Source organism: Culex pipiens, chromosome 2, assembly GCF_016801865.2.
Source record: "Culex pipiens pallens isolate TS chromosome 2, TS_CPP_V2, whole genome shotgun sequence".
Taxonomy (NCBI): domain Eukaryota; kingdom Metazoa; phylum Arthropoda; class Insecta; order Diptera; family Culicidae; genus Culex; species Culex pipiens.
Window position 1 is genome coordinate 1574400 of NC_068938.1, and position 15343 is coordinate 1589742.

The window sequence follows — 15343 nt, forward strand, 5'->3', positions numbered from 1 at the left end:
TGCTTGTCGCAAACGCTCCCTAATTTTTGAATGATTTCATTGTTTTTTTTTTTCTTTTTTCATAAACTGGAATTTTCTTTTTATACAAACACGAAGATTGAATAAATTTTCACCTCTCTCCCTATTTTTTCTTCTTTGCTATACTTCACATTACTGACTAATCTATTCCACATTGTCCGCGTTCACTGTGTCGAACAGCTCTGATATTACTTGCTCTCTTTACTCCGATTCTGGGACTTTCTTCTCAAATAAAGCTTCTATATATCGAGCAATAATTTTATACGTGGAGCATAAACTAAAAAAAGGTTACAAGCTACAAATATATCGTTTTTTTCTTCTTCATCTTATTACTGATTTTATTTTCCTGAATGTTCGTTTCGCTACACTATTGACAGAGTATGTTTCTGCATTTTTTTATATTATCTCGATTTTTGTTAGTTTTAATTGTTTCCAACATGTGAACGACAACGCTATTTTGAATCTCTCTGGTGTGTTTGTGATTGTTTGTTTCGTATGGTTTTCGCCTGGCGCCTCCAGAAATTCTTATTTTGCTTGTTTTGAAGGATAAATTTAACGCGCTTGTTTAAATTAAAGTTTTTTTTTGTTAATTTCATCATACAGATCGAATCAGCCTTTGCACAAAACTTACACTCTACTTCATTTATTCTTCTTGCTTGTTTGTATTTGCAGTTTTATTAGTTATTGGTTGTGTCGTGGGTTTCGCATGATTTTGAGTTTTTTTTTCTGTTTATTGCACATTAATAATTGTTACCTTTTCTTTGCGTCAACGTTAGTAGTTGTTTAGTAGTTCTTTTCATTGGCAAACGTGGGGTTTTATCGAGTGTTTTTTTTTTTCTCATTTTATTACGGTTATAAGAGTGTTACAAGTTGTTACAAAACTCTAACTAACATCAGTTTGGAAAATGTACACAAAAATATATAATTGATTTGAACGCATGAAACAAAAATATACTTCCATCTTTGTTTTTAGGACCTTTCACCTAAGTTTGGGGAAAACACACGTTCGTCAAACGTGAGGGGCAAAAAATCTGAGTTAAAAAATATATATCCTGTACCTTTCATTTATACACACACTTGCAGAAGTTCCCTGGATTATTTAAATATTATTTACTCTGTTGTTGTCTGTCGCTGTTTCTACAATCGTTACGATGTAGGTTTAAAAAAAACTCCAAAAATAGTCGCGTAACTGAAGGGTTGTGAGATATCGCCGTATTTTGGGAGAAAAGCTGCGAAATGTCTAGCGGGTTTGCGAAGATTTTACATTCACCTACATGGACCCATTGCTTCGATTTGTTTTTGTTTCGGTTAGTTTACTTATTTGTTTGTTTTGGCTGTGGAATTTGGAAACCCTTTCTTAAAAGATTACAAGAAACTAAAATGCATTACAAATGTCGAATCACCACGCGTCTCCATTGAAACAGTTGGTAGCAAACATTTCGATGGAGACGCATGGTAGCTCATCTAAAGAATGCAGCATCAAGTTGAATCGATCAAAGTAAGCATTTGCAGTTTTTTTGTAGGCTGACGCGCAAAGTGATTTGTTTTCATTTGTCCCACCGAAAACGTCAAACCTTACAAAACAGCTGCCGGATCTTTTCCGGAAGAGATCCGGAAAAGTTGCCATAATTCGCAGGGATTGTGACAGCACTTTGTTACGACGGCCGTGACTGCTGGAAACGAGCCATGCAAGAGGAGTTCCAGGGTCGACAACAACACGTGGACGCTCGCCGAGATGCCGAGGGGACGGGAAGCCATCAAGTTCAAGTGGGTATTCAAAAAACTTACTCCCCGGTCGTTCGATAGTTCGCTGCGGTAACTGTTTGCCCTGGCCGCGAAACACGACCTGGCTGTGGATCAAATGGACGCCCCAGCTGCCTTCCTCCAAGAGAACCTCGGCGAGGAAATCTACATGGAGCAGCATCCAAACTAAAAAAGCCGCTGTATGAGCTCAAGCAGTCGAGTACAGTCTAACACCAGAAGCTGGACGCAGCTTTGAAGAAGTTCAGACTAGCCCCGACGAAGTACGATCCGTGCGTCTACCTAAGCAAGAACGATGGCAACATCCTGATCGTGGCCAGTTACGTCGACGACCTGATGATCTTCAGCAACATCTCGAAGACGAACACGCTTAAAAAGCAACTCAGCGGCCAGTTCGGATTCACTAAACCGATCGACATCCGGCACCACTAGATCCTGGAACAAGGTGTGGTGAAGTTGGAGTACGTGAGCACGGACAACCAGATTTCCGAAGGTCCCACGAAGCCGTTGCAGAGGACGAAGCTGGCAGAGAACCGGAGTTCAATGGACAGCATCTTCAGGGGGAGTGTTGAAGTAGAAGATCGAAGCAAGCCATGAGCTGTAACCGTATCTGCACTTCATTAATAGTACAACCGTCAATTACAGACATACTTTTAGTAACTCTCTATATTTTTTGAATTAAGATTTTTTTCAGATTTAAATTTAGAAGTTTTAGATTGAAAAAAATAGATTTTTCTAAAAAAAAATTTTTAGAATTGATCGTTTGAATTCCCAAATTTTTAAATTTGAAACATTTGAATTTGTATACTTTTGAATTTTAAATTATTGACATGTTTGAACATTTGAATTTTTGTAAACAAGCTTCGAACACATACCGAGATTTACATCATCAGTCGTAATTTGTCGATAGTAGACAAACGTTACTTTCCCATAACTTAACTGCCGGTCAAATCCCCCACTGTGTGCTCATTAAAACTCTTTCGAGTTTTGATTGGTACCCGAGCAGACGGAAATAAATTTGGAATAAATTTTTTTGATATTTGAAAATACTAGGCCAATAACATTTTATGTTATTAATCACAAGTTTTGTTATTCGCCGTAAAGATTTTTTTGTTATTGGATTGTTATTGTAATAACAAACTAATAACATTTTATGTTATTCTTCGAACAAATCTTTGTTATTATTTTTTGTTATTTTAACAACTTATCCGACCATCCCAATAATATTTGGAGACATTCTTCCATAACAAATAATGTAATTCCCAAGTTGTTTTTGTTGTCAACCATTATCAGACCAATAACAAATTTAGTTATGATAACATAAACTGTTATTCAACTCTTTTTTTTTTTTTTTGAAATCCCCGCCCCCATCGTGGACAATTTCCATACAAATAAAATCTTGTTTGTATGGAGCGTGGACAATCGCCAACTAAGGTGTCCACGTGGTTTGTGGATGGTTGTTATTGAAATGGCATGAATTTTGTTATTACCGTCTGCCCGGATAGACTCCACAATATGACTATAATTTAAATTGGCTTACTTTGATCAATTCCACGAAACTGAATTTCATACAAAAAAAAGTTGTTTTATTGATTTGTGCCCACAAAACCCTAACCGACGACTCCCGGATTAAACCCAAACCGATCGGTAAGACACTTTTAAGCTAATATTCACGCGAATTATGACTTGTCTGTCTTGTTAACGCTACCACTGTCCGTCCGGATGCCGAGTAAATTTATACCTTCATTTGATGGAATCGTTGTTTTTGGCGGCAGTTTAACCTTGTGTGTTTGGCGCGACTGATAAATATATATATTTTGTAGTTTTATCCATTATTATAATATAATAATTTGGGTGTTTCACAATCTTGTCAGTTTAGAATGGTTTCTGTTTTTTTTATATATATCTTAACTCTTTCTATACACCTGCCCCCGCGTTTACATCGGCTGCCTATTGTTCTCACTTACTAAACATTAAACATAAAATATAAATGACTTGAAACATACATCCTACACGATACGCATATAAAATAATCTGTACAATTAAATAAATTCCTCACTCAATGTGAAAAGAAAAGAGAAAAACTACACAAAGAAGAAAACAAAAAAGAATCCTAACACGCCCTCCCGCGCCTAGTGTCCGCTCCATCCGTGGACATCGTCGTCGATAAACTCCACGTGGGTAAAGGGAAAGTGACCTACCTTGCCGCGCAGTTCGCCCTCCCACTGCCCGTTGATGTTCGTCTTGATGACCTTGATGACGTCGCCCACGTTCAGCTTCAGCGCCGTCTCGTCGTACGCGTTCGGAACGCGCTCCTGCTTGACCCGGGCCAGCGCCGGCAGCTGTCGGTTCAGGTTCGATCGGAAAATGTTCGAATTCTCCGACTGGTGATGGTGGTTGTGCATTCCGGAGGGTGGCGCGTGATGGTGGACATTTGGACCGGCTCCTCCACCGCCACCGCCGCCTCCTCCTCCTCCCGTCGCATTTGGTGGCCTGTCCAGGATGTTGTCCTCGTACCGGGTCACGTACGGTACCGGAATCTGACCCGCCTGGCCGCGTCCATTCCTCGCCGTCCACCACTGCTCTTCGTCCTTGTTGAGAATCTCCAGTATTTCACCCTTCTTGAAGGGCAAATCGTCCGGATCGCTGCCCTCAAAGTCAAACTTTCCTATCACCTTCTCGCAGCGCCGGATCGCCGGTCTCCGCAGCGGCGTCGTGTCCAAATAGTGCAACTTGTAGAACGTCAGCAAATCTGGCAAATCGGCAAACGTCTGGTCCCCGATCCGGAACACGAAACACCCGTCGTCCGACGGAAGTTTGTTGATAATGTAATGGCTAACTTTCGAGTCCTCGCGCACACACAGCACGTAATCGCCGACGATGGTCGTGCTGTCCCGGACCAGAAACACCCCACTTTCGCGCTCGTTCATCAGCAAATCTGTCGCGTCCTGGCGGTTCATCGACCCAAAGTACCAGGCTGCCCGATCGTACACGTCGAAGGTGGACATCCTGAACTCGTTCTTACCACTAAAAAGAAAACAAATTGCATCAACTTGTTTTGTTATTCTATAACAACAATTTCATTTACCTTACACTTTAACGAGTCCAATAAAAGTCAGAATATGCCCTCACCCTCCGAAAATAAAAGATGCTCCAGTAAATCTGCAAAGAGGAAAGACACGAAACGAACTCATTAGTGGTAGGCGGCAACAACAATGTGTGCATTATAATTTCTCTTGCTCGATAAAACCTAATTAGGGCATTATACATATAAACAGGCAGACTCTGACTCTGCCGACGTCATATGCTGAACGAGAGACTCAATGCATCAGCAAAAGTCGCGATGACGACAGCACGACGTTCTGATAAAAGTGTAAAGTGCAATCGTCACACACTTTTCGTTTTCATCCCCGCGTACCACCTCATACCTCCAACTTTGCTCTTATACAGTATAGGTAGAAGAGATAAATAACCCCAGCTCGGGTACGAACTTTGTATAGGTAGCCGTATACCGTAGAAGTCTAGTGCGAACACCGTAAATGAAGCGAGGATGACCTCTAATCACTCTCCGGCAGAGTCTACCTCTTCGCATCTGTTCGGTATCGTAGCGTGGGGTGAGATTGAAATTAACTAAGTCTGGTAAAAGTGGATTGAACATTTTTATCTGCACTGCCGTTCTACGCATAATTGTCCCATGTTCGAAAAAGTGCAACTGAGAAAAACGCGATTGAAATTTTTCGATCGATTTTTGTGTTTCTACGCATAATTGTCCCGTGGGTCCCTATTCGCTCTATATGTTCCTAATCACCCTGGTTATCATTTTATCACCCTTATTTGTAATCCTCTTGCTATACAACAGATAAACAAGAGAAAATGTTCGTAAAACTAATGATTTTGTGATACAAAATACTAGGTGGGACAATTATGCGTAAAAGTTCAACGATGGGACAAACAGACTTGATGTTGTTTTCAATGATTATCCGAACAAAGTACTAGATTTTATGTGTTTTTCTAAATGTTTACGTCAAACTAAACTTAAAAATGATAAAAAGTCAGAATCGTCAAAAAATGACAATTGTGCGTAAAACGGCAGTGCAGTATTAAGGTTTATTTTTATCGGAAAATTGAATTAATAAAAAAAATCTTATCACTCTACAACTACCGAGCGCGTGGAAAAGAAGGTTTGTTTGATACAGAAAGTCTAGAGTTTTTTTAAAGGTCCCATAAACAAAAAAACTTTTTTTTTTGCTTGTTGGGTTTTTTTAACCGCCTTGAGTCAGGGGTACTAAAAAAACCCACAAAAAAACAATGAAAATTGTTCGACCTTAAAAAAAACTCCCGAAGGTATAAACAACTTTATTCCGAGTAATCACTAAAATTCCATTTTCAAATTCACGACTTTACCCTAATATTTCGTCCATTTTTTGGGTTATATTAAAGTTTCAATTTTAATTTTTTGCCGTCGAAGTTGTATGGATGTATGGACTGTAATTAACTTCAACATCTTGTTTTCAAGTTGTTTGTGATGGAATCTGAAACTCGACACATTTTGTAAGAACACTGTCTAGTCCAGGGGTGCCCAAAGTTTTTTAATAACGGGCCCACATGAAAAATTTGGATAATTGTTTATTTAAAAAAATATAATTACGTTATTAAATAAAGTTTTTGAAATTTTCAAAAACTTTGACAGAAATTTCAGCAAATAACTTTGTTTTATTTATGATATTTTTTAAACATTTTTATCATATAAAAGTTAGAAAACGGAAAAAAAAATTAAAGAGTTGTGTTCAAATCAGCTTTCAAAAAAATGATTTTAGATTCAAAGAATCAAAAAAAATACAAGCTTAAAATATTATTCAATTTTAGATTTTTTTTTCTAATAATAATTGAAAGGAATGATAAACACTATACGAAGGGCGTTATTTCATTTTTAACCCTTTCGAGCCTGATGGGTCATATATGACCCAAATATCAAAATTTCCAAAACAAGCCTATAATTTTCGTATGGTCATATAAATCATTTTCCCATCATTGACTAAAAAAATATTTTTTTGAAAATTCAGGCCTGAAAGGGTTAAATAATTTGCAGCTTATGAAAAATCTTTGCGAAAATATGTTCTAAAAGTTGTTTCTCTAATTTGAATTAGATGGTAGTGACTCAAATTTGTTAAGGAAAGGTCAAAAATTCGAATAACAAAGGCTTCCAAAAAAAAATATGCAAAATATGTTTTAAACTCAGTGCGTTATAACTTTTAAATAAATGTCAAATGTTTTATAACACATTTCCCAAAAAAAAATGATATTGTTGACGAAATAGTAGTTAATCACTCATTTTATTAAAAAAAAGTTTAAACATAACCATCAATTTAAAAAAAAATCACTGCATGATCATTTAAAATGGGTCCGCAGGCCATACTTTGGTCACCCCGGATCTAGTCTATTGAATAACATTTAGTTCCCAGTACTGCCCCTGATCGCATAAATGTCCCATATGCATTTTCATCAATTTCGAGTTATTGATGCAGTTTGGTTCAAAATTGTGTGCTCTTTCGAAAGAGTCTATAACATCCAGTACTTTGTTCAAGATATCAGGAGGAAATCCAGGTTTTTCGCGAAAACTCAACACGTAGGCTTATGTATGAGACAGCTTCAAATGCGTTTTTCTCAGCTTGCTGTTTTTGCATATGGGACATTTATGCGAACATGGGCAGAGTAGAGGTAATAAAAAAAAGAGCGAGCCGGGAGCCGGTTGACTAAAAAGAGCGAACAAACCATGGCTCTAAAAAAAAGGGACGCCATTTTTTTAAACTCCGGTCTTTTGAAAGAGTTTAGGACAAATAAATGGCATGTTTAAGATGGGCTTTTCCTCGACATTTTCATAGCTGAATCGACAAATTTCGTTGGAAGGTCTTTTGCAAATATCTCAACAATGTACATTGAAAGAATCTAAATAGCATTTATGACAATATTTTGAACACCATTTAAAAGTTTCCAATGTCATATTTTTCGTTTTGTAGTTTTCTTTAAAATGTGAATGATTTTCTAAACAAAAAAAAATCATTGCATAACTATTCGTAAAGATGCATTAAATTATTACCCGAATACAAATTTGATCATTTCAAAATGCTTGGAAAATGTTGCCAAAAAACTACTAAATAGCCCATGAGATGTGATTCTCTTGACCGATAAAACTTTGGAATTCATATTTTCTCAAAATAAAATATCAGCATTAGTTTAATTTTACCAGAACCTAACGCATTTTCGTAAAATTAATAGCAATTATCTCCAAAATCAAAATTAGATAGATACCGCCAAAAACTAAGGTTTTCAAGCGATTCTTCTAGTTTTTTTTAATAATTTATAAAAGTTCAATAAAAAAACATTCAGAAAACAAACCATTCTTTACAACAGCCATTTCAACAAAATTTAGGAATAGAGCGAAAGAGATGCTTATTTAATGAGCATGTAAAAAATCAGCGGCTCCTATAGAGAAATCTACGTGCGTATGTATTGCGTGTACATACACGAAAATAAAGTGAGGTTAAATTTGGTCAGCCAGCAAAACCGAATGGAGCGCTAGTGTGCGTACGCGAAACGTCATAAAGCTCTATAAAAGAGCAGTTAAGCCAGGGGTGCCCAAAGTATGGCCCGCGGGCCAAACGTGGCCCGCGAGGTGATATTTTGTGGCCCGCGGACCCATTTTGAATGATCATTATAATTGGCCCGTTGACCACTTGTAAAGTGATTTTATACTTTTTCAAAATTATGGTTTATTTTAAGCTTTTATAAGTTAATGTTTTTTTTATTTTTTTGTTAATATAAAAAACTTATAATTTATCAATATTTTGATCCCCACTTTAGGATACAAATAATATGTTCAAAATATTTTATAATTAAAACAATTTCACACGTTTCAATGTGAGTGAAACTAGTAAATGTCGTCAAAACTTTCATCAAACATTTTTAGAAATATCAAAAAGACGTTCAAGTTTGCCTTAGGTAGAATTCTGTAATAGATGCAAAAATAAAAGTTTTCTTTATTAATTTGCAAGTCACCCTCAATCTTACATTGCACTTCATTAGGGATTCGAACTCATTACAGTTAGATAACGAATCTGATTGACTATCAACTGATTCAGGCAGACAAAATGTGGAAATCGGAGGATCAAGTTTGCAGCAAATATTTTACAAAGCTTTCGTCGATCAACCCACCCCTCCACCATTATTAAAAAATTTACTCGAAAAACCAGGAGCAAAAATATATTTTCAAAAAACTTAAAAAAATGAAATTTAAGAGCATTCAGCTGAAATTAATTAAATATGCATTCCTTTGCATTTAAAATCATTTGAGCATGTTTGGGTTTATTTAAAATAGTTTGAATTTCAGTGAATTTTCGATGAAATAAATAAATGTAGTTTCGCTTTTTTTTGAAAATAATGATTGCAGGTTAACTATACGGAAGCTTAAAACATTTTCCAAAAAAAAAAATCATTGAAATGTTGAAATTCTGGATCTCAACGATTTTTCATTAGCCACACTTAACTTATAGAAGAATTGTTCAACATGTAATGTCACCACAATTTTCGAAATATAAAAACAAAACATTATTTTTTTTTTTTTTTTTTGAAAATGCAAGTACATTCAGCTAAGAACTTTTTTTTTCAAATACCAGAAACAACAATACTGATAGAAACTCGTTATTTTGTGGTTTCTATTATTTTGAAAAGATTTTTTTTAAATAGCAGAAATGTCCGATTATTTACATTAAAATAACGTAATTTATTTTTTTAACAACCTTTTTTTTTGTAAATTTGGCCCGCAAGCTCATTTGAGCTTCAAATTTGGCCCGGCCTTCAAAAACTTTGAGCACCCCTGAGTTAAGCCCACCTCTAGTTCCCAGCCATAATATTTTATAGGTTTTATTCTGTAAAACCAGGCGCCTCCATGGATCCATTCTAAAAAGTGAGATTCCATGGAGACGCTTGGTATCTAAGAATGACTCCGTTGCATTTCACTGTCACTGAACTAAAATGTTAATATTTATATTAAGGCGTGTTCAGAGTTTTGTTAATGAAAAATATTTTCGAGTGTTATTTTAAAACCATTATAGTTACTTTGATCATTGTAAATCCATTGTTTAGTTATTTTAATCATCGTATCACGCTAGAGTAAGCGGAATGATTTTACTAGCAAAAGAGTACGTTCGATTTTGCTGCTCATTTAAACCATTTCCGAGGTAGGAAAGTAACAAGCCATTTCAAAAGAAACACAAAATTTACAACGTTTGTTAAACCGCAAAGTTACCCCACTCCACGGTGACTTGTTTCGATATCGCTTCTAATCTTTTCGTTTTCCCACTATACTTCTTTTTTTTATCTCTACGTTACAACGTAATCGCAAAACTATGCTTCCAATCCAGCTCTTGCTAGCGATTATGTGACTAAACGCCTTGCCATTATCAACAACAACAAAACTGACTCATGGTCTTTGGTCGGAACCGAAAATCGACCAAGCCTTATCGACTACGACAAATTTGGTATGTTCCGCTGGGCAGAATTTTGTTTGTTTTTCCCTTGCTTTTGCCACCGATTTTGACGGGGAAGAGAGGCGTTGACGCGTCGTCGTCGTCGTCTTCTTCCGGACGAAGATGGAAAAAAAGTTGGACCAGCGGAGATAGGAAGAAGATAACTTACGTGAAACCCGCTCCCTGGCCAGTAGAGGTGACAGAATAATCCGAAGATATCAAACCAGCAGCAGCAGCAGCATCCAGCGCAGATTCCCCGTTACGCCATCATTCGAGTTCGGGGCGGAATGGAACCAGTCGGAACAACAACCGACGAATACAATCCGCACGCTTCGTCCCCGGCAGCTGGTGGCACACACCCAACACACTCACTAGCATGCACAATCCGGAATCTGGAACCACTTTTCACACCGCGGCTTTTGCGAAGACCAAAAATTATATTAATCAATTGAGGCGGATACGCGACGACGACGACGAACAGAGCTAGCAAGAGAGTACGAGGAGCGATACAAGATGAAAGCTTTGGCAGCAGTCGTTTTGACAGATGGGCACGGTGTGTTTGAAGAAGATTGTAGAAATATATAAATCCTAACAACTCTTAAAAAAAAGCCATTTTTATAACTATTTTTAGAGGGTTTACCTGAAATTCAGTATTTACCTGAACTTGGTATTAACAAATTGTATTGTTTATTGTTCAAATCGTGCTTAACTGCATCCAGAAAATAAAATGTCAAGAATAAAAAAAACTCGAATTTACTTTTAATTTTCTCTTATACGAAAATCGCCAGTAAACCCACCGCGGCTCTATGCTTATGTTGGGGGGGTTGTCAAACGCCCGCGCGGCGATATGCGCCGATGACAGCCGACGTCGAGGGGTTGGACAGCATAAACATTGGAAAAAGGGGGTGCGCCATTTATGCTGATAGGGCAGCGCAGCATGCTGGGCCGAGCGTTTGCGGGAATTCCATACTGAAACGAAGAGTGTATTTTTGTACTTGGCAAAAAAAACTAATAATGACCGATTCTTAGCACTTGTTTACCAAGCAGTCATTTTTTCAAGTTGAACTTTGGATGGTTCTGATAATTTTCCATGTTTTCCAACTATTTGAACAACACAAAAAACATATTTCCACACCAAAGTTCCTATTCTAAACATATCTGTGAGCAGAAGTTGTAAAATGTATAAATGCTGGAATTTTTAAATTTTCCCAACTTTTTTAAATAATTGCTCAAATTAATGGATGGAATGCAGATATTTAATCATTCTAAACGGAATTTTATAGTAAAATGACTCTTTTGTTTAATTTGCAATAGTTCGTGAAATCCGATTTGCATCATATTTTGGATTCTCTTCGTACTCGAAAAACCCTTTGAAATGCTTATTAGAAATCGAAAATTGGTCAAGAGGAACCAGAGTTACGACTGACGCAGGTTTGCGTTGTCCCGTCACGCCAATTTTTTGGTCAATGCACGAATTCAAAAAAAAAGGTGCTCATTCGTCGTGTCTAGAAGCAAATCGTGTAACATGCCAGTTTTTGATCGATCTAGACTGAATCGACACTCCTGAATCCAAATTTTCCCTGAGTCTCAAAGGGAAGCGAGATATTCAAGATGGCGTCTAATATGGCGGCTGAATGGAAAAACCACCATGAAGGGATTTTTAAGTTCAATCAACTAGTCAAATTTAACTAATTTGGGGTCGCTGAACACGAATATGAGCCATATAATACTCCAAAGTACTCAGGGAATGTGCAATCCAAGATGGCGGCCAAGATGACAAACCTAGAATATTGGAATTTTTTATACAGACATGTAACAGGCAGTCAACAGGTCAAATTTAATTAATTTGGGGATGCTGAACTCGAATATAATCATTACAATATTCTAAAGTCCTTAGAACAGTCTATGCAGCAAAATGCCAAATACGGTGACAGATGAATAAATAAGCAGGTACTCAGGGAATTTAATTCAATTTTCTAGCTTCGCCATATTGGCCGCCATCTAGGATTGCACATTTCCTGCACATTCCCTGAGTATTTTGAAAATTCCAGGGGTCATATTCGAGTTCAGCAAACCTTTGTTGAAATTTACCTGTCCATTGCCAATTACATTTCTTTATAAAATATCGAATATTCTAGCACCGCCATATTGGCCGCCACCTTGGATTTCACATTCCCTGAATACTTTGGTGTATTCTAGGAGTCATATTCGAGCTCAGCGACCCTTAATTAGTTAAAGTTGACTAGTCAGTAGAGATTTTTACAATTGTTTCATTTCGTGACGGGACAACGCGAGCAAAACCCTCTTTTGCAAAATATCTGCGTTGTCCCGTCACGAAAAGAAGTACCTGTCAAATCAACAAAATTTGACGAAATTGGGTGATCCAGGAAGCAAAATCTTCGTTTTTCATTTTAGAAACAACTGTAGAAAAAGGGTTTTCCAAAAACTTACTAGGAGAGCAGAGTTCTTCACTTTTGTGTATAAAAATCAAAATGATCCAATTGTACGATGTTGTCCCGTCACGCTACATTTGTATCTCACTTGACTCAAACTTTGTGTTTTTAAATGTTTGCTGGAGTGAATCTTATTGGAAATTTAATGTACTTTCCAAATTTGTATAAATATTGGTACCTTTTCCCACAGATTTTAAAGTTATCAGCAAAAAACTGAAAACATATGCGTACAAACGTTGTCCCGTCACGAAAGAATCGGTCTAATAATGATTTCATTTTTTCAAGCATGATTTTCGAATTTCAGGTGAAAAGTAAAAGTTGCAAAATTAATTTGTAGACAAATTACCTTAGAGCAATTCCAGCTCAAATCAGGAATTTTCCTGGTACTTTTGTACCCGACCCTCTCCGATTTCAATGAAACTTTGTAGACATGTTATCCTAGGCCTATATAAGCCATTTTTGTGTATATGGAGCCAATAGTACTCGAAAGTAACATTTGAGGAGGGTGTAAGGTATTTAAATATTTTTGTATTTTGTAATTTAAAAATTACTGTATCTCGAAGTCGTTGCATCGTATCAAAAAGTGGTCAAAGACAAACTTGTAGGAAATTGGACGGGCTTTCTGAAAAAAATACACTGAAAGAAAAATACACGCCACTTCTATGGGATTTTTCAATTTTTATGTTTAAAAGTTAAATTTTAAGGTGAAGTCACGATTTTTTTTCGTTCAAAATTTTTGAGGAAATAGCCTAAAATGTATTAAAAAGACTCACGAAAAATGCAGGATGGTATATCTCTCCTAAAAAAATACAAAAATCATTTACTAAAACTGTATTTTTGAAAAGTGGTCTAAATGTCAAAATTTTCAAAAACCGATAGTGGCAATCGATTCTCCAGACAATTTTACATAAAAGTCTCCATATTGACCATTGTCCTAAGTCCAATCCTTGCGAAGTTACAGCGGTTTTAAAAATAAAAATGTTGAAAAAACAGCTTTTTTGGTGGTTTTTGGCATTTTCTATATGACAGACTTGATTTTTCAGTCTCGAAAATATTTTTACCGGAAAGCTCGTCCAATTTCCCATAAGTTTGCCTTTGACAGCTTTTCAATTGGATGCATGGGCTTACTGATATGAGCTAAATTACATTGCTCATAACTGAAAACAGAATATTTTTTTCAGTGTGGTAGAAATCTGGATAGTAAATCATCTTACGTAAATATTAAAACGAGTCAAATTGAAAAGCTGTCAAAGGCAAACTTATGGGAAATTGGACGAGCTTTCCGGTAAAAATATTTTCGAGACTGAAAAATCAAGTCTGTCATATAGAAAATGCCAAAAACCACCAAAAAAGCTGTTTTTTCAACATTTTTATTTTTAAAACCGCTGTAACTTCGCAAGGATTGGACTTAGGACAATGGTCAATATGGAGACTTTTATGTAAAATTGTCTGGAAAATCGATTGCCACTATCGGTTTTTGAAAATTTTGACATTTAGACCACTTTTCAAAAAAACAGTTTTAGTAAATGATTTTTGTATTTTTTTAGGAGAGATATACCATCCTGCATTTTTCGTGAGTCTTTTTGTAACATCTTAGGCTATTTCCTCAAAAATTTTGAACGAAAAAAAATCGTGACTTCACCTTAAAATTTAACTTTTAAACATAAAAATTGAAAAATCCCATAGAAGTGGCGTGTATTTTTCTTTCAGTGTATTTTTTTCAGAAAGCCCGTTCAATTTCATACAAGTTTGTCTTTGACCACTTTTTGGTACAATGCAACGCCTTCGAGATACAGTCATTTTTATATTACAGAATACAAAAATATCTAAATAACTTACGCCCTTCTCAAATGTCATTTTCGAGTACAATTGGCTCCATATACACAAAAATGGCTTATATAGGCCTAGGATAACATGTCTACAAAGTTTCATTGAAATCGGAGAGGGTCGGGTACAAAAGTACCAGAAAAATTCCTGATTTGAGCTGGAATTGCTCCTTATCGTCTGTGCTCCCAATTTTTTTGTTACATCCTAAGGCTTTATTTGATTAAAATATATAAATAATAGGGGAAATAACCCATTTTAATCACTCTAAGCCGTTCGACCAATTCTCATCACTTTTGCCGTTTTCCGCTATTAAATCAACATTTTCAGATGTATCAACAATGGAGAGTTGTTTGCTCACTTTTATTTGAGCTATTTATTACTTTGGAACAGTCAAAAACACTTTATGAAAGCTGTAATTCATGATCAAAGTGCTGATAGGCCGATAACAGAAAAAGGCTGAAAAAGGGTATAGTTCCCCTATTTACCATAAATAAATTTGCTAGTGCCTTACAATTGAAATAAGAAATTATGTGTTGAGAGAGTGCAATTTCAATAATTTTGAAATTTGATGCAATTTGATGATAAATTTGTCTAGAATTTGAACGTTTGAGAAGTCAATTATAAAAAAAATAAATATCGAAATTACATGAACGTTAATATCGCGTCATAAAACATTTTGTAAAGGTTTCCATCTATTTCTTAAACAAAATATTTCAATTTCTAGTTTGAAAAACAAATGATTATGATTAAGAAGTAAAA

At 36.1% G+C, this 15343-nt stretch overlaps 1 protein-coding gene across 2 annotated transcripts in view; it reads right to left on the bottom strand.

Moving 5' to 3' along the window:
- The window catches only part of LOC120427095 (adapter molecule Crk), a 27357-nt gene continuing 12014 nt past the window's right edge, over positions 1–15343 (bottom strand). Inside the window, exons 1-3 of one of the 2 annotated variants that reach the window (XM_039591947.2) lie at positions 10474–10816; positions 4868–4941; positions 1–4806 (exon numbers count right to left, since the gene is read on the bottom strand). In XM_039591947.2, the coding sequence (XP_039447881.1) occupies positions 3912–4787 (876 nt within the window). In that variant the 5' untranslated portion in view covers positions 4788–4806; positions 4868–4941; positions 10474–10816 and the 3' untranslated portion in view covers positions 1–3911. Of the gene's footprint in view, positions 4807–4867; positions 4942–10473; positions 10817–15343 lie in introns of those variants that run through there. The other variant, XM_052708212.1, reaches the window with a different exon arrangement.